Source organism: Aquila chrysaetos, chromosome 4 (assembly GCF_900496995.4).
Source record: "Aquila chrysaetos chrysaetos chromosome 4, bAquChr1.4, whole genome shotgun sequence".
Classification (NCBI taxonomy): Eukaryota; Metazoa; Chordata; class Aves; order Accipitriformes; family Accipitridae; genus Aquila; species Aquila chrysaetos.
In genome coordinates, this window is record NC_044007.1 from 41028694 (window position 1) to 41052700 (window position 24007).

At 40.5% G+C, this 24007-nt stretch overlaps 1 protein-coding gene across 2 annotated transcripts in view; it reads left to right on the forward strand.

Annotated features, from left to right (window-relative positions):
* CA8 (carbonic anhydrase 8) overlaps positions 1–16741 on the forward strand; it is a 50812-nt gene extending 34071 nt beyond the window's left edge. For both annotated transcript variants that reach the window (XM_041123183.1, XM_030012418.2), the window contains 2 exons: positions 3445–3617; positions 16114–16741. In XM_041123183.1, the coding sequence (XP_040979117.1) occupies positions 3445–3579 (135 nt within the window). In that variant the 3' untranslated portion in view covers positions 3580–3617; positions 16114–16741. The remainder of the gene's footprint in view (positions 1–3444; positions 3618–16113) is intronic.
* The last annotated feature ends 7266 nt before the right edge of the window (positions 16742–24007 follow it).

A 24007-nucleotide genomic window follows, 5' to 3' on the forward strand; every position in this document is an offset into this window, starting at 1 on the left:
CATGAGGCTTCACTTTGATCAGAGAGCTGTTTGCTTCACGGATCTTTCTGTGGGTTCTGTATAACACGTGCAGGCGACTCTTTCCCAGAGAATAAGGGCTTTGCAAATCTGGTTCTTGGAGTTTTATTACTGACCTCAGTGGAAAGGAGCTTGTCTGGAAAGCTGCACCTTGCAGTGCTCTTTTTGCATATCCCTGCCCTCATTTTGTGGTTTTTATCATCCTTGCTTGTCTTATGTTGAAATACACAACCCCAAAAGAACTGCGTTGGGCGCTTTTGTGAGACACCTCGCCCATGCATGTACACTGCTGAAATGCAATGGGAGAAGATAGAAAACTCCCTCCTATTAGGCCAGTAAAGAGCAGGAAGTAATTGAAAAAGACTTGCTCATGCTTCTCTCCCCTATATTTTTTAAAAATTAGACATTTGTGAATAAAGTGCTTTGTGGTTCACTGAAGCCCAGAACAAGTACATTGTCTAAGCCACTCAGAGTAGGGATTTTAAACAATGATGCAGCAAGGAGCTGTTGTTCTGCTGTAGTCATTGTCAGAGTTAACTGGTTTTGTATTGAATGGCGAGGTCTCTAGTCTTTTTGTCTACCTCAATCAAAATCAAGACCTCCCAAAGGACAGAAATAGTAACTAGCATATGGAGCTGGAGTGGGAATTATGCAAAATATATGTAGCCTGTGAAATAAAGCACTCTGAGAGGTTCATGGTATTCTGTTCACTGGGAAGCAGGTCTGTATTCTTGGAAGGTGTCATGGAGGCGTGTGAAATATTCAAGCAGAAAGATGATGCTTCTATTCCTCATATAGAAGAAATGTTTGTAGAGAAAACATGCAAATTCTTTGTTTTGTGTGTTCTGTTCTTCAGCAAATATTTAAGTGAAACCAAAGAAAGCAGTGTTCAGGATCTGAATACAGGGAAGTGATAAAAACATTCTTTCAAAATTCTACAAAATATAAACTAAATGCTTTTACTCAGTAGAAATGTGACTGTTAACAATGCAGATTTACCCCTTCACTGGTTAGAATTTGATCCTGAATTTCAGTGTGAACAGGCCTAGGTCATCCTTAGTGTCTTCTGGGCATGAGAAAAACTTTTATAAATGGCTATTCCTGTTGAAAGTATTTGAATATCCAAGGGTGCTTAGCTGTATGCCTCTAAAATATCTATTTCCTCAGCAGTCCTACAGAGTGTACTTCGCAACATTGACTCATGAGGGGTTGGGAGGACATAGTAAATGGTTCCATATGAAATGAAGCAGGATGAATGGGGCACACATATTGCCTTATCACATGGAAATTTAATAGGGAAATTAGTGTCAGCACAGCTAGTGTCCTCTTCTGACAGAACCACTTCTCAAGAGTGAAGCAGAACACCACATGTATAGAAGGTCTCTGTCCCAGGGGTCTGAACCATCATATGAAGGACTAAACAAGGAGGGTGATGATCTCAGAAGCAATTTCCCCCTTGGAGCAGGACTACAACTCTTGACTTCCCTGAAGACTAAAGAGCAGGCATGGGGATGAGGTCATTCCTACTTTCCTGACTGAAGAAACTGGAAGCTGCTTTGTGAGGACACTACCTCTCGGAGAAAGATTTCACTGTGGGGACTGGGGCAGAGCATTTGTAGTTGTAGTAGGAGACAGCTCACAAATGCCAGCTTTGCAGAAAGTCTGCTTTTCCCTCTTCTTCATCTGTGTTTGTTTGAAGTGTCTCATTCTCAAAAGATCAGACAAAAGCCACGTTCTTGTAAAATGCTCCTTCCTAAACTACAATTATTTCAGACTTTCCAGAGTTGATTCAGATGGTGAAAGAGGCTACCTTTACAAAACCCATTCAGCTATTTACCAGCACTTAACTCCTGAAGACTTTTTCAGTTCCAATCCTGTAGTGGGTTTGTTTTCAGTTTGCTTTAAATAAGCAAACAAACAAAAAACCTTCCAAAACAGGGTTTTGCTTCTAAAACCACCTTCAAAGAGTTTTACAGTTCATCCTGCTTTTCATCTTTTGAGTCTAAGCTTTTGCCTTATATCTCAGCTGTAAGAAGCTGAGTGTTGATTTCTAAGCACACTGGTTTTTTTGAGGAAAATAGAGCAGAGCAGAGCTAACCTCAAAATGAAGTAAATAAGTCTGTATCAATTCTGCTGTAGAGTGGAAAGCAACAATGAAGGCAGTTGTCTTCCAGGTTGCAGTAAGACAGTGTTCTCTGCAGGCAGTATAAGAATAAAAATGCCATTGCCTGCTGTTTAGTACCTCATTTCTTTTAATTCTGGAATCACACTTGCATTCTCCCTGTAATCCTTCATAGGGTGTTTTTGATAAGGAAATTAACTCTCTATAATCTCTTAGATGATAAAATTATTAAATATTTCAAGCTCCATTTTCTTTCTGTGTAGCTTCAGTTTCAAGTTACAGCTGAGCTGGATAGTGAGGCATCATGGGATCAGTACGAGTACAAAGGCTCAGGCTAGCGGAGTCAGCCTGCAAGTAGGTTTGCTGCATCCAGCTAAGATAGCTTGTCAATATGCCAAAGCAAAAACAAACACAATTTTTTTAGTAGTTGTAACTACTTATTTAAAATACCAGACTCTTAAAAACAGCACTGTGAACAATAAGGTATAATATTGCTGAGATATGCATTGATTTTCTTAGTTCCTATCACACAGAGCTTGATGCTGATACCAGGGATGGAGATGGAAGCTGCTCACATTTTTCCCTACACCAGATTAGATTTAGAAAAATCTAAAAAGAGTCTATAAACCAGAAACATACTTGTTTTGGACCAATTGAAATGTTTTGTATTGATTTTTGACTGTATTTGATTTTCTAAGTACACTTAGCACCTACATCTACAGAACTTTTGAAGTGGTACTTTATTTTGATTGGAAAAACCATGTTTTTCCATATAAGATGTCAACAGCCTTCCTCTAAAGCTGAGAGTCTGTTCAGAATTCTCCTGGTTTAGAAAATAATTTTTGGTTAAATGAAGTAACAATTTCAGGCAATAAATAAATCACTGGGAGAAATTCAAAACAATTTATAATTGACCAAGTTTTTCCTCAAATGCAATTCTTTGAAGAAGACCAGAATATTAGTCTCATCTCACAACTATGAGGTTGATTCGTAGGATGTAATCTACAATGGCTAAGAAGGTTATAGATCCCAAAAGAAGTTACAAAAAAGCAAAGGGTAAGTTTGCCAAACCATGCACATAGAAGTTCTTATTTTTCTCTGTATGTTAAATGGTTTGACAATGCTGTCAACTCTTTTAAAATGTTATTAATGATGTATATTGACCTTAGTATATGGTACCTGAACACTCCAAGTTTCAAAACTCCAGAAGTGGCTAGAGAAGGCTGATTTTGATCATTAGTCCCATAGTCTTCATAGTGAAGAATGTATCTCAGCTTCTTCATGTCTGTTTTTCTGCCTTTCAGATAGAGGAATTTCGTAGGCTGAGGACACATGTTAAAGGTGCTGAACTTTTAGAGGGCTGTGATGGAATCCTAGGAGATAACTTCAGACCAACTCAGCCACTTAGCGATAGAGTCATCAGGGCTGCATTTCAGTAGCAGAAGAGAAGGAACAACAGAAATAAATCTTTATTCAGGTAAGTAAAAGCTTAGCAGAAAAATAAAAACATTGAAATAATTTTCATAGGGGAGATTGAGCTAAAGGAGAAAATGCACTGAGTTTATTTCAGCTAATGTTATGATATATTGTCACAATTGTAAATGTTGACACTGTAGTGTTTTATTTTATCCTATGGTATAATAGTTTGGTTACTATTGGTTCTTTAGTGGCTGGAATAGTTTGGTTACTATTAGGTTCTTTAGTGACTGGTATCTAATATGCGATTTAGTGAATTGAAATATTTGTAATTAGGCAGTGGAACACACACAGTTACATCACAGTTACTACTTGTGGCTTTAAATTTCTCCTACTGCAGTAAGCAACAGCACAGTATGCCTAGGTTATGTGGTAGATTTCCCCAGTTACTGAGGTTCACTGGTTGATTTCTTACTGTGTTTTTAGAAGACCAGTCATTGGTGAATCTTTCTAGTGTTATCTGTTAAAAACCAGGGTAGTAGTTCTAGAAGGAGGCCTTTAATTCTCAAAGGAGGCCATTTTTTTTTGGATCCCTTCTCCCTGCTTTACAATGCGGTTCTTTCCCAACAAGACTGAATCTTGGGCAAAACCAGTGCAGATACAAGAGGAAACTAATTAACTTCTGTCATGGCTAATTTTTCATATTTCATTCATCAAAGTAATTGCTGCTTCTTGTCCTCAGTGATGTTTTCAGCTTTCATTGGCTCATAGAGCAAGAATTGAAGGATGACATTGGATTCAATGCATAAGAGCTAATACACATATGAACCTGCATTATCCCCACTTCAGTTATTAAAACCTCCCATGTCATGTTCCCCTAGTTTCTATCAGTTACAAGATAAATTCTATCAATGCTCGACAGTTACTCCTAAACCTCATTATACTTAGTTAATAAATGTTTTACTATAAAGAAAAACATAGTAATGAGATTCTTGAAGAGTTAAACAAAATTTGCTATCAAGAGAACTAGTTACCTTGAAAGCAGTGAGTCAAGACACCAACATTTATGGCTGATTTTGTAATGAAGTGGCCCCACCTTGATACAAATAGTAAGACAGCGAGCTATCTGGGAAGTCTTCAAGAAAAGAATGAATCTGTTCACTTGCTTTCTTTAATAAGTCCTATTACTTTTTAATATAGTAACATTTTTCATCTACTATCCTACAATAAACTTTATTTAAATAATAAAAACATTGGGTTTTTATTACCCATTACCTTATTTTACTGGTAGAATCCATTATATAAAAGCATCAGTTTTTCTGTCTCCACATTTCTTCAAAGCTTCTTCTAAGCTCACAAGAGAACTGATTCATCCAGAGTTTAACCTGGAAGCATGCTGCTGAAAGGTTTTTGATAAACACTTTTGGGTAAGGACATTTATTTGTACATTAAATTCTTGTCCTATCTGGGTCAATGATGGAACTCCTTAGTTCACATCAGGCTCTGTTGTGGAGTTAAGCCTCCTCAGACCATGCTCTGGGTCCAGCCCCCAACTTCATATGAAGTTAACAAATGATCAGGCAGCAGATAACCCCTGAAGGAGATTGATAATTCAATGCTTCCAAAAATGGATCCATTAAAACCGAGTGGGAAGATTGTCTTTCCTTCTGCATGTGATCGAAATTATTAAATGGGCTGGGACAGTGGCCAACAATTTCATGGTCTTTCCATATAGCGTAAGCATTTAGTATAGGGTATGCATCTAAACATTTCTGAAGTAAGGGTTCATTTGTATTTTATAACCCTACTTAATATCCGCATCCCAGAAGTTAAGCAAAGAACTTTTATTAATATTGTTTTCTTATTCCCATATTTAATTTTGGGCACATCCCTAAGCCTGGTTCTCAATTATATGGTTCTCTGCAGTCACCAAATGTCATCACTTTAATCTCAAAATGGATGTTTCAAATTCATCCTGGCTTCTGCATAAAAATTACTTGGGAAAACCATAGAATATTGAAGTACAGTTTTTCTCGGAAAGTGAATAATGCCCTCAGGCCAGTGCAGGTAATTCAAGTCTGTAACAGTGAAATTACTTGACACGCTGAGTTTGAATTTTAAGCCTGAAAGAGTTTCCTTTACAATGCTGGAATTGAAATGTAAAAATTTCCCTTTTGCTTTCATGTTTGAAATTTTATTACATTTGTCAATACTTATAAAGATTTGTTTTAAATAATAAGATTTATCTTGGCCATGCTTCACAAAATAATCTGTAGTTTTAATTGCCAATGATGGCATTTTTAATGTAAAATGATAGTCCTCACTGTAGGGCTATGCTAATTATGGACTCTCAAGCACTGAGAAAGAATTGTGACTCCTGGCATTGTGTAGTCCACAGAAGAAATGGCACTTGGCTCTCTACACTTGGTTGAATTATTTATCAGAAATTCATTTGGCCAGGTCTTCTTTATAGTTTTTGATGCCTCAGTCCAAATAGCACTAAACCAATCAAGGGTTCACAATATATCCTTGCTATTAAGTTTGTCTCTGGGGAGCTGGAAAAATGAAGCGTAAAAAGAAATTGTGTGGCTTTGATCACCTTTCTTCTATGCAAAGAGGGAGAAAGGGAAGAAAACAATCCTACCTGCTTTGTAGTGATTTCCTCACAGTTCTCTCCAGGAGGAAGGTGTTGAGGAACAGTAGCTCCTCACACAGACCTCAGACATCCTCAGAAAAGACACCCTCCGTCATTCATAGGAATGGGTAATGGTCCTTAAGCTGGGACTGCTGACATCAGCTGAATATTGCTATGAAGACCCAGTAGCAGATGGGGAGGTAACAGTTGGCAGGGTGGCATCTACATAGTGATCCAAGATGGAGCATTTCTTCCTTTCAAAGAGGAGATTACCTTTTATTTTAAAGCTCTGGTATGTCTTGAATATTACAAATACAAACACACTGGTGGACTTCTTTTCTGACACAATGCCCCTCTGCCAAGGCTGCTGGAACTCCTGTCAGTAAAGTTTTCAATGATGTTTTCTTTTGTTCCAAACCAGTGTGGTACAGCATTTGAAGAACCTTGAGGAACATTAGTTTTTCATGAGCTTGTCACTCTGTCAGGGAAAGGAGACAAATGTTTCCATAAATGTTGTATACACAGGAGTAGAAAGAGGTTGCTTGAAAGCTCTAATTAGTTTTGACTGAATCAGAATGCAGGCTCTATGCATGCCACGCTCTGTCACGACCCGGGCTGGACAGACCAGGGAGTCGTGTGGAGTTCGGAATTCCCTTGGGCTAAATTAAGGTGAAACGACACCGAACGATCAGTTAAACATTTTATTCATGGCAGAAGCAACCTGAACTTGGGAGGCATAACAGTAGGTCGTGGGGTTTCTCACAACAGGAACTGGCCTGAAACTGCCTCAGTAAACCATGTAACCCGTGGTAACCATATACATCAATTCAGGGAATAAGGAGAGCCCTCCTGTTGAGTCATGAGGTTCAGAGCAGACCCCCTTGCTTTCTAGACTCCTTCTCAAAGAAGAGCCTAGGGGCGGCTGGATCCGCTCCTAGTCCCAGACTTGGTCAACGGTTTTGTGTCTTAAAGAGATGAGGTGTAGGGATTATGAAAAGGAGAGAGAGGGAGAGAAAGGGAGAGAAAAGAAAAGAGAGACTTCACGGGTCCTGGGTCCAGCGTTGGTCCAGTCAGCTGAGGGGTCCAGTTCCAGTGGGTGCATGCACATGGGGCTTCAGTTTGTGTCCTTTTATCATCTTTGCCCCTCCTTCAGGTGGGCACTCGAACTTATTAGGCTAATTAAGTGTCATGCACAGTTTGTGCTTTCAGTACCTTCGGGAGATGGGTTGGTGGACTTGTGGGTCGTTTGGGGAGTAACTTCCCCTTCCCTGCATACATGACCGTTGTTTGATCTTTGGCCGTGCATGGTGAGCTGCCCTGCTCAGCATATCAGAACAGGGAGCTGTGCACCCTCCGGCACACCCTCCCCCTCCTGTTGCTGATCTGTGCTGATCAGCTTCTTTTCACCTGTGGTTCCTTGCTAGGCAGTGTTTGTGGCTAGGCAGAACTTGCCCCACCACAATGTTTACGACGTTAACTCTTTCAGTCTCTCACATGCTCACAAATCTTCAGAACATCTGCTCTTCAGCCTTGATTTAAACCTTGACAGAACTGAACCCTTTGTGGCTTACGATCAAAGGGCATATGTTGATCTTTGATGCAATTTGTGCTAGTTTGTTGAATGGAAGGCAGAGTTGACACAAACATGATATGTCAAGGTGTGTAATCTCAGAGAAAGAACTGTTTGTTTTTTTTTTTAAATGTTCCTCTATCATGGGAAAGTCCAGATCTCAAAATACCCCCCTCCAGTTCTAGAACAAAGTTTGGCTAGGCTGTAAAGGGAGCCTTCAGGAGGACAAAACAGGTAGAAATTTGTAGCTTCACTGCTCTCTTTAACCAAATGGGCTTTAGAATAAGTTTGTTGCTATCTAGTTGGCCTCTTTTGGCTCTGCTTTTCTGCTAAAAATGCGTATCTCTCCTATAGCCTGGGGTTAATGAGTCTTTGGACTCTGTTGTGTGGGTGGTTTTGAAATACGTCCCTTATATAACAGCCTTTACATCCTTTCTCTCCTGCAGTTGCCAAAGTTTTCACATGTTTCTCTCAAAAAAGCCTTTTTTTTCTTATTTCTAACCTCTTTGAATCATATCCAGTAGTGATAGAACCAGCCAGGTGTTAAGGAATTTGGAGGGAAAGCTCAGTACAGATTTGCTTTCAGACATGGAAGGTGAAAAAATTGAGTTCAGTTTTAGGCAGTGAAGAGCAATGGAATCACAGAATAGTTGCTTTTGGAAGGTGCCTCTGGAGATCTGCTAGTCCAATCCTCTGCTCAAAGCAGCGTTAACTACAGCGGGTTGCTCAGGGCCATGTCCAGCTGGGTTTTGAGTATCGTAAGGATGAAGACTCCACGACTTCTTTGAGCAACCTGTACCTGTGTTTGACCACCCTTGCAGGGAAAAAGATTTTTCTTAATTTTAAATTAAATTTCCTGTACTTTAATTTGTACCCATTGCCTTTTCTCCTTTCACTCGGTACCATTGAAGAGTCTGGTGCCATCTTCTATACTTGTTCTCATAAAGTATTGTACACATTGATAAGATCCCTCTTGAAACGTCTCTTCCTGAGGCTAAACAGTCCCAGCTCTCTCAGCCTATTCTTCTATGACAGGTGCTCCAACCCCTTAATCATCTTTGTGGCCTGTTGCTGGTCTCAGTCCAGTATGTCCATGTTTCTTTTGAACTGGGGAACCCAGAACTGGACCCAGTACTCCAGATGTTTCATCAGTGCTGAGTAGAAGTGAAGGATCATCTCTCTCCACCTGCTGGCAATGCTCTTCCTAGTGCAGCCCAGGAGGCTGTTGGCCACCTTTGTTGCGTGGGTGCATTACCGACTCATGTTCAACTTGTTGTTTACCAGGACTCCCAGATCCTTTTCAGAAGGAAAAGAGAGAAAGGATAACATTGTGACTTCCTCAGTGTTACCACGAGGTTTTTTGATACTTCATACCTGACTCAGAGCCCTTGCTATGGGCATCAGGCTATTTCTTGATAATCTCAGGTGGTCTTGGAAAAAGATATGTAATTCTTACTGTTTTACAGCAAAGCTTAGCAGTGGGGACAATAAATGCTACCACTTCTAGAAATCAAATAAGAAAAACCTTAAATCTTCTATTTTATTAAAGGCTAGTTTTTTGGCAATTTGAGTCCTGACTCACTATTTTTAAACATGCGAATTGTGATTATTCCAGCAGGCTATTTTATTTTGGGGCTTACCACCTTACCTAATGGGTGAGTACTTTTTCAGTAGTGTATTCTTCACTGAAGACAGCATCATCTGAGGTTTCAAATGGATTTATTACCCTCTCTTTAATCCTTGTTGCTTTACATGTAACTGATTTGAAAGACATGCCTTTCTCCTCTGTTAATCAGTGGAACAGTTTTATCTGTGAATGAATAAGATGTCCGATTTCAAACACTTGAATATCAACTTGAATTGATAATGATACTGAATTCAGTATGGCATGCCTACATGTCTTCGTCCCTTTATAAATCAGGGTGTATAAGTGTGATTCCGTGCATAGGAAAGTTAAATGGCATTGCTCCCGTTTACTAAGAGGAGGTCAAATAAGTGCCTGGTACAGAAGTCATTGAAATAAATGAGGTTCTTTTAAAAGAAGGCAGTAAGAGCTAGTTCTAAAAAATAACTTGCTAAAATAATATTGAAAGAATATTTTCTTTTGAAAGTGATAAACTTTAATTTACTTTCCACTGAGCATAATTAATGAACTAAAGAATTTGATCTCCAGTGTGCTGTCTCAAAAGTTCACATCGCAGACACAATTTATTTTGTATCCATAAATAAAGAATTGTCCTTCAAGTGTGATGATGGCTTATACCTACTCCATCTACCTATATACATTACTCCAGTTCTCCTGAACATTTTTTTTTGCGACTGATTCAGAAACTCGTGAAAAAGTATCGATTTGTATATACACAAATGCATGTACACTCTCATACATACACATACATCTCTGGTAGACCTCAGACGGTAAGTAGCTGCAAGTTTATCCAATGTCCTGTAAATTATGATAGCAGAAATTAATTTGGATTAAAAACCATTCTTAATATAATTACCGTTTTCCTAGTTGTGCATTCAAGATAAGAGGAAAAAAAATAAATTACATCATTAGAATACCAAGGTTGTGCTAGGCCTGAGGAACAGGAAGGAGTAATTTAGGGTGGGAGGAACAGAGACTGCATGCCTGGTACTGCAGAGACCGTCTGCATGATATTGAGAGGTCTGAGCAGACAAGCAGAAATTGGCACAGCATTAGTTTCACAGTAAGGAGAGGGGGCAGTGTGGTGACTGTATCCGGTGCGTTTAGTGAGTGGATAGTGCACATCACTTGCTTTTGAAGCTGCTGAGCTGCTCTTGTGACACCAAAACTATGCAGCCCTTTCCATAGGACACTGAACAGGGGATCAGTGTTGCCAGTGGGAATGAGCTAGTACTAAGCAAGTAGTGGTGCACTGCCCTCTTTATGGCATTGCACACTGGATGGTAATTAGATTATAGAATATGAAGGGACATTCAAATACAGAGTGAGCTATAAAGCTGTGCCTTGCCTTTGAGAAATGGAGGCAAGAGTGGCATGATGCTATGGTCCGTATTTCTTTGCCTAAGCAGTTCTCAGTGAACTTTGCATTTGAATGGAGGTTTACATTACCACTCATTATGTGTCTTTATTCTCAGTTTACTAGTAGCCTTTGTAGTTCCTGAAGTTCACAAACAAGTTGCTCTGCAGAAAGTTCCAACACTTGGGAATTTTATGCTTTCCTGTTGTGTAGATCCAGAGCTGGACTGAGCTTTCAGCAGCCATGCATCACTAGGCTACTGTGACCATTCTTCTCTTTTTCCTGGTTTAAAAAAAACAAAAAACCAACACAAAGATAATCAAGACTAGTTCTTTAGAAATACAAACACCAACTTCCTAGATTTGATGAAATACGAGTATTTATGCTGCTTCTCAGCAAGGGATTTTTCATTGGTCATTTTTTGTCTCCTTGAGTTTAGGTTTTATGCTTAAAAGGTGGTTGGTTTAATTGTTAAGTTTCGGTCTTTGAAAGAAACTCAACTTCATGTTATCAACAAAACTGACTATTGTTCTGTTTTTAAGAACTTATGTATAGTGTCCAACACTGCTGCCACTTCAGAGTACTTGAGAATGTGCTTACATTTCAGTGTATGACTATAGGACAGAGGGCCAAACATCTTTGGCTTGCGAGCCACACACCATAATTGGATACCTACTGGAAACATACCAAAAACTTTTGGAACATTCAGGGGACTAAGAGTTTCAGGAATGGCTGAAGCATGGTGCCTTTTCAATTTGCTTCCCACTACTTTGTTGTCATAGAAAGGAATGGAGTGTGCGCTGAGATTGTAAGTGAACCCTGTAATGTCAGCCTAACATGTTTTCCCACTGGTGAGGATTCAAATTAGTGAGTAGCAAAACACTTTTGTTGCTTGTGTGACATACTTCTGACGCAGGAGTCACAACTTAGGGATTTGGTAGGCACAGGCAGCCCAAGAGTCATAGACTGGTCACTGCTGTAGTAGGAATTTATGCTGTTTCCAGGCCAGAGCATCAGTGTAGGGAGTGATCAAGCCCTAAATGAGGAAGAAAACCATTCTGAATTGTAGCTGTTTCCAGAATTGGTACCATATTGGAATTGTCCTTGTTCATTCCTTTACTGAGCTCTTCTTAGAAATACACAAATATTGGTGGAGGAATGGAAAACAGTTGAAATTCCGTAGCACGTAAAGAAGCAGCAAAGGAGAAACAAAATGCTGTGCTTCCTTTTCAAAGCTAAAAAAAGCATAAGGTAGCCTAGGAATCAGACCCTTGCTTATGCTTCAAATAAGATACTTCATGCTGACAAGAGCTCCCAGATTTCATGGCCTGTGACTCTCTATCAGCATCACACATTTTTTGCTATCCACAATGCACTGTTATCATCAGCTTTTTTATGAAAAGCATTTTGAGAGTGTAATTTCCAGCTGCTTACCATAAACCATGTATGGTCTGTACACTGCTACTTTGAAAGTGATAATGTAGCCGGGAGTGCCTGTCCTGAAAAACACCCTCACAGCATGTTTATTGGTAATTTCAACCCAAAAGTTAGAGTCTGAACACACTGAAACTCTGCCATGTTATTTTCACTTATGGGGAAAATGCTGCAAATTAGTGGTGAGGCAAAGTGGTAGGAAGCTTAGATCACCTTTGGTAAAACTACAGCTGTTTTTTAAAATACAGAGACTTCAGATTAGTATGTGTGAAATATAGTAATGTAACAGCTCTCAAATGTCAAGGATATTAGAAGGACATACAGGTACATGTGTCTGACCACAGACAGAGAAGAAAGCCTGCAATATGCATTCCTCCTTCAGCAATGTTATACATGTTGGACAGTGGGAGTGCACTCTGTTTTACCTAGATGAAATCACACAGGGAGTTTTAAGCAGACCATTATTACTCCATTGAAATTGAAGATCCAGGTAGTCACAGTTCCTTACTCTTACTGGAATTTGTGACTCTAATTATTTCATATGGATGAAAACAATGCAATGAAAGTATGCAAACAAGCTCTTGCTAAGCAAACAACATTTTGAAAATAAATAGCAAATAAAACCAACCAAGTTATCCGGGTAACCAGAAATGGTTTTGCAACTGATAATTGTCACTCAAGGAAGAGAATACCAGCAGTGATTGTTGTTAGCAATGTTTTATGACTAACACCACAATTTATGACAGAGCAGTGCTACACAGCAAAACTTACTGTAATTTTTAAAAGATTTTTATGTATCCCCACAGCTCAAGAGAAACAAAGGTACACTTTAGTTAGCCTGATGTTGTTAAATGCCCACAGAACTAGATGTAGAATCAATAAATTGTGACCTTTTCATGGAAGGAATGCAAAGTGTTTCAGGAAAGATAAGGATTCATAAGGTAGTTCTCTTTTCTGAGACACTCTGAATCCGTACTTTCAGGTGCTGTTTTTAGGAAGGTATAGGATAATGGTAATGTGTAGTCAGTGTTAAACTGGTTTTGCCACCCATGTCCTTTGATTTTTTTTAAACTCTTAAACTTTTTGGTTTCATCTAGTGTTAAGGAGGAGAAGGCAAGATGTTTCTATAAGGAAAAAAATGAAGACATTTGTGTGAGACAATAATGATAGGGAATATGGTAAGACAAAAGAGGTGGAAAAGCTCTCCAGAAAGCAGATTGAGTATTTTTAAGTAGCAGAAGAAAGTTTTTGATGTTGTGTAGTGATCTTCACCTAAGGCTGCTGCAGTGGGGCATCTTATTTTCTCCCTATCAGATGGAAAGGCATATTATTGTGGCCATCCTATTTCATTTCTCCATAGTCCATTTATTTGTATTTTCTCAACACTTTTGGAAGATTTTGAAAAATAATCCTTTTCACTGAAGTTTTCTTATATCTTCTCTTTTAAATGTGTTCTGTCTATTACTATGGGAACATTGGGACCTTTGGTTCTTAAAAATATATGAGCTTAGCCCTATCTTTGCTCCTGTCACCACTCCTTGTTTCTGCGATAAAGTTAGTCTTGCATTTATCCCAGTTTTGTACAAGAGAATTTATTCTCTGTGAGGAATCTTAAGTACCTAAAATTATTATATGAAAGAATTAGAAATAAATATTCTTGGAAACATAATGATTTTTTTACATTCTGAGGATGATTTCTGAATTTTGATTGACCTTGTTAATATTTCTTTTGTTTTAAACCATGGGTATTATGATAATAACTCTCAGATTTCCTAGGTATTTACACTTTATGGCACTGATCCTGAAAGCTTTTCTTTGGGGATGGTTGTCTTATCTGGAGAGGACTCCACTAGAAGCAGTGGGACTCTAATGTATGTAGGACTCAACCCAAGCAAAGGAAATTTCAGAGGCAGAAATATAATCTATAAACAAGCAAGGCATCTAGGCAATTTTCTGATTATAATACACATGTCCATGTGTACAATTGTAGCTCAAATACTACATTTGCAAAAACTTTTCAGAAGAATAAGAGGAACAGGTATCTTCATATGTACATAAACCTTTAGCCTGAATACTGTGTTACTTGACCACATATATTATGGAACAGTGCTATTAATTTAGCACAGTAGAAAAATTACTCTTAAACAAGAATAAGGGGTAAACATGAATAACAACACTACGGATATATACAATCAGTCTTTTGTCAGACAATACGTTAAGTATTTCTATAACAAACACAACTGAAATCTTCAGACTGGCTTGTAATTAGGCTCCTTTCCAAAAGTAATCCATTAATACAATTGCTGCCCAAATCCCAGTTCAACTTAATTTCACTGACTTTGATTTTTGGACTAAAAGCATTAAGCTTGAACTAGTGAAAAATGTACAAAATGTGCATTCAATTAAGGAGTAATTAGATACTCGATCACCCTTACATCACACTAGGGATTATCCAAGAAAGAAGAGAGATACTACTCACTGCAGTGTATAAAACAGTTTTCTTAATTAGTTTAGCACTAATTGAGATTGAGAAAGTGTCACTGTGTCACAGCATTAGTTTGCCTACACGGAACCTTAAGAACACAAAGTTTTTGGCTTCTTTGAGCTTCCTCGCTCAGATTTTTCAGTCTAATTCCCTGATCCGGTATCTTCTGTCCACGCAAGAGGAACCTTTCTGTTCAGTTCAGGGAGGGGGTCGGTCCCTGCACCCTTGTATCAATAGCTGACTGAAAAACATGCCGAGAGTTTTTCCAGAGATGGAGAATAACTTGTTATTATTTCATGTTTTTTTATGTTACACCTTTATACCAAACCCCAGGAAGAACTGGGAATCCTCTGTGTTTTTACATGGAGAGTAACTGTGGCTAAAACCAGCTGCTCTGTGAAGGGTTTACAGCCTCCCTTAGAAGGCAGCTGGTAGAAAGTTCTTCAAGTTGACCATCAAATGGTCCTGCTGCCAGTCACCATGACTTTTGGGGGTATTGGATGATAACCAGGGAGCACATGGAAATCATGGCACAGATTGTCTTGTGGGTAGACACTGACTGCTTAACAGCACTGCTGGTGACTGACAGCCTCTACACTCCCTTCCACTTTAAGAAAAAGAGTGGGAACTCTCTAGAGATGTGTTGACTCTTCCTGCAAGCAATTGTAGCTCCAGGTGACCATTTGCACCCAAGCACTTACAGATTTTTAGTGTGTATGTACTGAGTTCTAGTTAGCACTAAAATAACCTCAGGAAAAAAAATGAGATTATTAGTACAACAGAATGAAATGGTTTGGCACTCTCATACCTGCTGCTTCTGAACTGAGAGCACTGGGGCAACCTGAGGAGCTGATTTCCTGAGGTTATGCTGAAGCACATGAATATGTATTTGCATGAAATCAAGTATCGATTTATCTCTGCTGCTAATGAATAAGAATATTACTGCTATTAGGAGGGACAAATTGAGTGATTGCTTTCTGTCTCCTGAGCCCACCTGACTCCCATGAGAGCTTCGTACTCAGCACTTCACTTGATAGGGCCCCTAAAATAGTAAATGGTAAAAAATTCTGACTAGTATATTTTCCTTTCTAGTTTACTGCCATGCTCTCCACATTAGAATCAATTACCTGATTGATTCAGAAAGCCAATTGTAAAGCTTTGTTTCAAGTTAATAATTTTACCACCCCATTTAACTTTGCATTTTCATTGCCATTTCCTCCATTGCTAGTAAATCTTCTAGCACTGGCTTTACCCTAAAAGAGAAGAATCAGGACCATTATGTCACTGAAGTATATACCCTGAAACTGCCCCCACCTGCTGTCATGAAATCCCAGCTTTTAGTTTTCCCTGTCTCCCTGGCTGGACATAAACAGTCTTTCAGACCCACTGTGGAGGAATTTCAGTAACATAATTGTTCCATTCTCTTTTCAGAGAGGGAGAAGACAATGCTCCCACAGTGCCCTCGAATGAGAAATGGAAACTTTTGAGGCTGCTGCTTCAGTTGAACCACAAAGCCTGTATTGTTCATCTTCATCTAATTCAGCCTTGATAGACAGCTGTGACAGTTGGTCTGTCCGCATGGTCCAGTGAAATTCTGGGAATGGGGCTGTACATTAAAAGAATAAAACACATTAAATCTTCCAATTCACGCTGTTAACTATTTTTAAATGGTAATTTTCATTGCTTATATAGTTTCTTTGCCATAGCATTCAATAGTCGTCTGTGATCCAAATAGTACTAATTTTAAGCTTGATATGAATGTTAATATGTAGAAATACTCATTATTGTTTTGAATGTTAGATTTAATTTTATTCCGTATCATCTGTTGTGCTGTCAGTAACCATTTTTTCTGTAGAAGGGAGGTGCGTTCTGTAAAGCTAATAAAAACATTGTTTGTTCACAGAGAGTATTATACAAATTCAGAATTAATTTTTGGGCAGAAAGGACCACTTCTATGCCAAAGCTACGCACTTAACATGGTTTATCTGAATAAAGCTGAATGACAGCTGCATTACTAGGAATGTTGCTGAAATAAAGGACAATTTTGAAATAAGGAAAATTAACTGGTATAACAATAAACAGAATCATCTGGATTATTTTCTACTTGGCGAGTCATGGAACTTTGCAAAGAAATGTTCAATTCAGGCAGAAAATTATCAGCCTTTGTTCTCCTGTGAATTACGACAATTCTGTTTGTTCTGTACATTGCTGAGGATGGTGGCCTGGAGACCTGCTCTGCATGTCCTGGGCTCACTGCACAGCATGGGGATCGCCACGCTGGGCCACACATGACACATCTGACAGAACAGAAAAGGGAACGGTAGTCTAAGCCAGCTAGTCAAGCTCATAGCTTCTGATTCCTGCAAAACACCAAGATCTGAAGGACAGAGTCAATACTGTGCTGGGCAATAGCTTTGATCATCATAGCTGTCAGTGAGGTCCACTTTACTAGCATGAGGAGGGCAGGTTTATGCAGAGACCTATGTGAGTGGAGGAACGCTGGAGGCACAGATGGCAAGCTCCAGGCTAGGGCACAATGGACATGCAAACCGAGGGTCACAAAGGGGAGGTTACTCCCCTGGAGCAGATCGGTGAGTCATCAATCACAAAGTCATCACCAGGCAGTGGTAAATGCAGTGTCAGAAGGCATGCTTAATCCACCTCGTCAACGGTTATGGGGAGAGCTGCTGCTGAATAATGAGTTACGAATTCTCCGAGTCATTTATGTGTGTATTAGGGACAGCAGAAACAACAGGAGAAACCCACACACCACATGTGAGCTGGGTGAGGGGGAGTCGATACTGCTGACTACTTCATGCGTTCATAACTGTGTGTACTGCAGAAACATGTGCTTCCTTTGGAGAGACACACAGCTGCCCTTGACAGCATGCATTGCAATAAATGCACAGAAAACATACAGCAAGCAGCCCACCATGAAGTCATCTGTTTATTTTGGGCTTAGGAGAGCAGCAATTAGCAAATTACTCCTTGGGCCTATAGAAACTTGTATTTCTTAGGGTTACGTTTAAGCAAGTCCCTCTCCACCTTCCACCCAAATTTAATGAAGTATAACCCTGTTATCTAGTCAAGAGGTTCAAGATTTCAGTGCCGGTCAAAAACACGCTTTCCATCTGCAATGTCCCCAGCACTTCCATAATGTCCATGTAGCCTCTTCACTGGCTGCTGTCCCTCTTCCTTCAGCAATGACCCCCCCAAGCAGCTGCAGCCAGAGCCCAACCCCAGTGTGCTGGTGGTCAACAGAGCCTGGGCTCCCACCCGTCCACATCTTGCCGTAGGGCAGGGAGGAGTCTCTGCATGAAGTCTGCTGCAATGGCCTGCAATGGCTAGGCCGGACTGTCCGCGGTTTTTGATAGGAGCCTGATAAATTGTCCTAGTTGTCAGGTTTGGTACTAAAATCTTGAAAAAAAACAACCCAAACAAAGCCCTGTGAGGTGGAAGTCAAATGGTTTCTGCCAGTTGAAGACCTATTCTTACCTCCTTGTACCCAGTGATGAAGGAACCCTCCAAAAGCGGCGTGAACCATGTTCCGAACTTGGCAATTCCCAGGTTATATGCACAGCTCGTTTGGAAGATCATTTCCTTTTGCACACAACATGTTATTAGCTACTGAGTGTTAACTGACAGGAACTGTAGTATTAATACGGCAAATATTGACATTATGATGAAATCTGAACTAGATTTATTCTCTAAATAAACATGTTCCTTATCTTGGAGCTGGCTGATATTATTCTGGCTGTGAAATACAGATACGTTGCAAAGCAAATGATGTAATGTCTCCACCAAAAAGTCCATTATTTCCCTTTCCTGTTCTGCCTTCCTGTGTTTGCTGTTCTTTCCTGCACTGCCTTGTGTAGTGAACTTCTAGTCATATAAATACTACTACTGAGGAACTGAGGTTAGTAAATTTGTCTCAACATTTGTCAGACTGTTTTTTTCTAGGCTTGGCTTTGAAAGGGAAAAAAAGCCTACTGGTAAAAATACTTATAACTGTATTTTGTCTGTAGAACTAGATCTAATTATAACAACAAATTCATTCACAAAACACATCCATTCTAATTACAGATTGGTCAACCCACTTTTGTGCTGTGTTGGGAAAAGTTAAATTAGTCTTTCTGGTTTCAGTAGGAATCTGCAGGGAGGAATTTGCAGGAAGGGCTCTCTGTGTATTACTTCACTTGCACTGCAGCCATGAGAAGTTTTATTGAGTGTGACGAGGCTCTGCTACTCTCCAATTAGAGTTCCACATGCCTGCCTTTGTATTAACATTTTTAAGATATCATAAAAACTGGTAAAGGTGTTCTGAGGGTGGTGTAAGGCCCTAAATTAATAATTTCCTCTTCAAGCCTGCAGCTGCTAGAATTCTTCTGAATCAGATCTCTATCTGCGCTGGAAGTATTTTTAGAGGTAAGTATTAATGTGTGTAATGCTCCACATAATTTTAAATATTTATTATTGTCGTGGTTTAACCCCAGCCGGCAGCTAAGCCCCACACAGCCACTCACTCCTCTCACAGTGGGATGGGGGAGAGAATCAGAAGAGTAAAAATGAGAAAACTTGTGGCTTGAGATTAAAACAGTTTAATAGGTAAAGCAAAAGCTGCACATGCAAGCAAAGCAAAACAAGGAATTCATTCACCACTTCCCATCAGCAGGCCCGTGTTCAGCCGTCTCCAGGAAAGCAGGGCCCCATCACATGTAACGGTTGCTTGAGAAGACAAACTCTATCCCTCCAAACGTCCCCCCCTTCCTTCTTCTTCCCCCAGCTTTATACACTGAGCATGACGTCATATGGTCTGGAATACGCCTTGGGTCAGTTGGGGTCAGCTGTCCCAGCTGTGTCCCCTCCCAACTCCTTGTGCCCCCCCAGCCTCCTCGCTGGTGGGGTGGGGTGAGAAGCAGAAAAGGCCTTGATGCTGTGTCAGCACTGCTCAGCAGGAACAAAAACATCCCTGTGTTATCAACACTGTTTCCAGCACAAATCCAGAACATAGCCCCATACTAGCTACTATGAAGAAAATTAACTCTATCCCAGCCAAAACCACTACAATTAGAAACGTGAATTATGTTTCCAAGAGGTGTTGACCAGTTACACACTTGTAGATCAAGAAATCGATGGGCTGAGGCCAATCATATGAAGTTCAACAAGGCCAAGTGCCGGGTCCTGCACTTTGGTCACAGCAACCCCATGCAGCGCTACAGGCTTGGGGAAGAGTGGCTGGAAAGCTGCCTGGCAGAGAAGGACCTGGGGGTGCTGGTCAACAGCCAGCTGAATATGAGCCAGCAGTGTGCACGAGTGGCCAAGAAGGCCAACGGCATCCTGGCCTGTATCAGAAATAGTGTGGCCAGCAGGAGCAGGGAGGTGATTGTTCCCCTGCACTTGGCACTGGTGAGGCTGCACCTCGAGTACTGTGTTCAGTTTTGGGCCCCTCGCTACAGGAAAGACATTGAGGTGCTGGAGCGTGTCCAGAGAAGGGCAACCAAGTTGGTGAGGGGCCCGGAGCACAAGTCTTATGAGGAGCGGCTGAGGGAACTGGGGTTGTTTAGCCTGGAGAAGAGGAGGCTGAGGGGAGACCTTATCGCTCTCTACAACTACCTGAAGGGGGGTTGTAGTGAGGTGGGTGCTGGTCTCTTCTGTCAGGTGGCTGGAGATAGGACGAGAGGAAATGGCCTCAAGTTGCGGCAAGGGAGATTTAGGTTAGATATTAGGAAAAATTTCTTTACTGAGAGGATTGTCAGATACTGGAATAGGCTGCCCAGGGAAGTGGTTGAGTCACCATCCCTGGAGGTACTCAAAAAGCGCTTAGACGGGGTACTTCAGGACATGGTTTAGTGGGCGTGGTTGAGAGTTGAACTTGATGATCTTGAAGGTCTTTTCCAACCTAAATGATTCTATGATTCTATGAAATTAATGACATATATTTAAAAGCAGCTATGTGCCTCATGAGGCAAAAGCTGGATCTGCAGCCTTCTGGTAAACTTCAGGAAGGTATTGGGAATAGGGAGAAATCCAGCTCTTGAGAGAAGGCAGGTGAGTTGGGGCAGGACATCTGCTGTTGATGATCTTCCCTCTGCAGGTGACATGTTCTTTGGGTTCCTTTGTAGTTTTCTGGAGTTCCCAGGAAAACTTAGAGGCTTTAAGGTCTTAGCCTGACTTTAGACTGTGGTGTGATGTGCTTTGCACCCTGGGCTGTGATCCTGGGCTCCTGCTTGTTCAGATTGGAAGAGCCTCTTAGAGAGCACCATGCCTCCCTACGGCTGCCTTCTGCCTTGGCTCCCACGTTTCCTTTGTGTGAAAATCATGGCATAGGTGGAGCAATAATGAATACTAGGCCTGTTCCCAAAATACACCTGAGAGGTGACCAGGCATAAACTGGTGTGGGTTAAAGGATAGTCTTGATCCCAGACATTACAGTGGCAAGCATGGTACGGTAGCTGTGTATAGAAACAGGCATGTATAGAAACTGAGTCTAAGAGGAAGTAAGAGTGCTCCCTGGCCAGCATCCCTGTCTGTCTCCTAAAGGTTGATTCATTGGTGTTCCTGAATCCCAGACGGTAATTAGGCTACCATTGCAGAAGAGTTAAAAGTGCTTAACAACAGGGCAATATAAAGAAAAAATTTTTACTGAGAAATTTCAGCTGAATTTTGCTGAGACTGCAGAACCAACGAGAAGGGGGAGATCCATGCACAGGGAGCTTCACAAGAAGTTATACACATCCGCATTCTCCACAACCTGCCAGGGTGCAGCTGCCATAAGCTCAGACTCGCCTTTATTGAGTTTGACTCGTGGGCACAGCACTGGTGCAGTAATGGTCTTGTGCAAATTAATCCTTTCATGCTTGTCACATCAACTGCAGTGAGAATGAAGAGAAGCTTCCTTCCTTGTAGAAATGAGGGAACCCCATGCTGAATGATGGCTGCAGAGGAAAAGAGGAAAACTCTCTCTTAGGTTTGAGGACTGTGGAAAGAGGACAAATTTTGGCCTGCCTTTTCCTCCTTGGCTGGATTTCATGGTGGCATCACGAGCCATGGAATTAGCTGTGAGATGTGTTCTTCTTTTACACACCAGTGCTGCCTGTGAAATGTCAGGCAGCTGGAGAACCATCCACCCCATGTCCTGAGGCTGGACCACGCAGGATGTGTTTGGAAGTGTTTATGTGCACATTTATTTATGAAACTGTAACTGTCATTGTAAGCACACATCTGTGTGTGTATTCATATCTTTAGAACATTATACATAGAAAAACTCTTTTTAAAACAAGGAGAATTTAAAATGAATTTTAGAACTTCTAATTAAAGTTAATAAATTCCAGTATGAAGACTGTGTGCCTAACATCAGTTCACCAGCACTGTACATATACTGTTGGTATTTGTATGATTGGATAATTATCCTTTTGCTTAATGAACATGTGTTGAAGTCCTGTTCCCTTCTCTTTTCCGCCATTATTCATTATTCAGTCCCGGGTCCTTTACACTGAATGCTGTTCGAGACTTGCTCTGAAGACATAATAATTTGTTTTCTCATGGGCTTTCTCTCTTACAGTACTCGTTTGAATACTTCAGATGTATTAATGAACTTATCTTTACACTCACTTTGCAAATGCATTCTCCCCTGTATCACGTGAGGGTTCCTCTCTGATCACAGACTGGTATGTTGCCAGGCACAGGAAAAAGACTCAGCAGTCAGCCATGTTAGAGAGACACTCTCCATATTGACCTGCAACACGTGGTCCTTGTCCAGGACAACTTGTTATGACCTTATTTGCAAAGTTAAAAACCCAGCATTGACACAGTACTCGGGTCACCTCTTCAGTCCTCTCCCTGATAAATTTGCTGAGATGATGACTTCTATTGCAAGGTTTGTTTTTCAGTGCTGGGTCATTTCTTGTGGCCCTTGTGTCCAGTGTCTTCAAATCCTTCTCGCCACTGTTCTTACCATGCTGTGTACAGAGGCAGTGGCAGCTCTTTATTTCTGCTTGGCCTTCCCCGGAGCCTGACCCCATCTTGATCCAAAGAGGCCCTTATCCTCCCCAAATATCAGGCAAACAACTGAAGATGGGGTATAAGAAGGGGAAATTTTAGATAAACTTGAAAAGAACTTGCCCTATAAAGTACACAATGAGCTATTTAAGCCTTGAATAACAAAAAAGAAAGCATAAAGACAGCATAAAGCAAAAACAGCATAAAGAAACTTCCTTGTGTTCTCTTGTTTAGCAGGGATGTGGTTGGAAATATTCCTTCTCTGTTTCTATCTGAACTTGCTTGTGTTGGAAGTGGGTTGGGTAAAATCGGCTGACTAACTCACAGCCAGCTCCCAAATCAGTGATTAGAAACCACGTCTAGCAAGCCTTGTTCCCTGAGCCTGCTGTTCTCCTGCCCATCTCCCACCAGTGCCAGGGAATTGGCTGCTCATCTTTGGGCACCAGTCCTTATCCCAAATCCTGCCTGTTCACCACATTCCCTGTGTTGGGTTACCTTCCCGCCCACCCCAGCCACCAGAAAGCAATAAAGGAATAAGGTCATAACACAAACTCCGTTCTTTTTAAAAGTAAAGTACTTGAGAAGGCTGGAGCTTCAAGCGCATAAGCAACTTTTGTGTTTATTATTTAAGGTGATGTTTGTGTTTGAGATGGAGACAAAACCATCTTGATCTTACATAGACATAAAATCTTTGCCTCCCTTAGGCTTTAATATAAATATACACTACAAACAGTGCTTTCTGAAGTTTCTCCCATGTAAACATCTGATAGTGATGAGCACGAAACAGATGAAAGCTATGGTAAGTCAGTGAAACACATACAACTGCATATGTTGTATACACATACAACACATACGCCATGTCAGCAGTATTTTGAATAGCATAGCAGGTATAAAGCAGTTCTGGAAAATGCGTGTTTAACCTCATGTTGTGAAGATACCAGGGTTTTTTTGATGCACTATAGGTCAGTTGGAAGTGAATTTCATTATCCTGAATCATAATTAGAAAGAGGCTTGGTCTCTTTAGCTGGATAATCGTATGTGTGGCTGAGCAAAACGAAAAAAAATACAAACTAAAGGTAGCGGAAAGAATTATTCATGGCTTAGAAACATGTAGTAATTCACATAGATAAGGAGATGTTTACTCAAGAGACAAATAAAAAACAAACACAAAAGACCCTGGGAGCTGTGTGCTCTTGGCAGGGAAGCCAGTAATGATTACCAAGTGCATGAGTCTCAGTGTGAAATTATAGGCTGTGATTTAGCAGATGTGCTGCAGCGTTTTGAACCTTCCTGATTTCTTGGCATTTTATGTTTTGACCACCCTAGT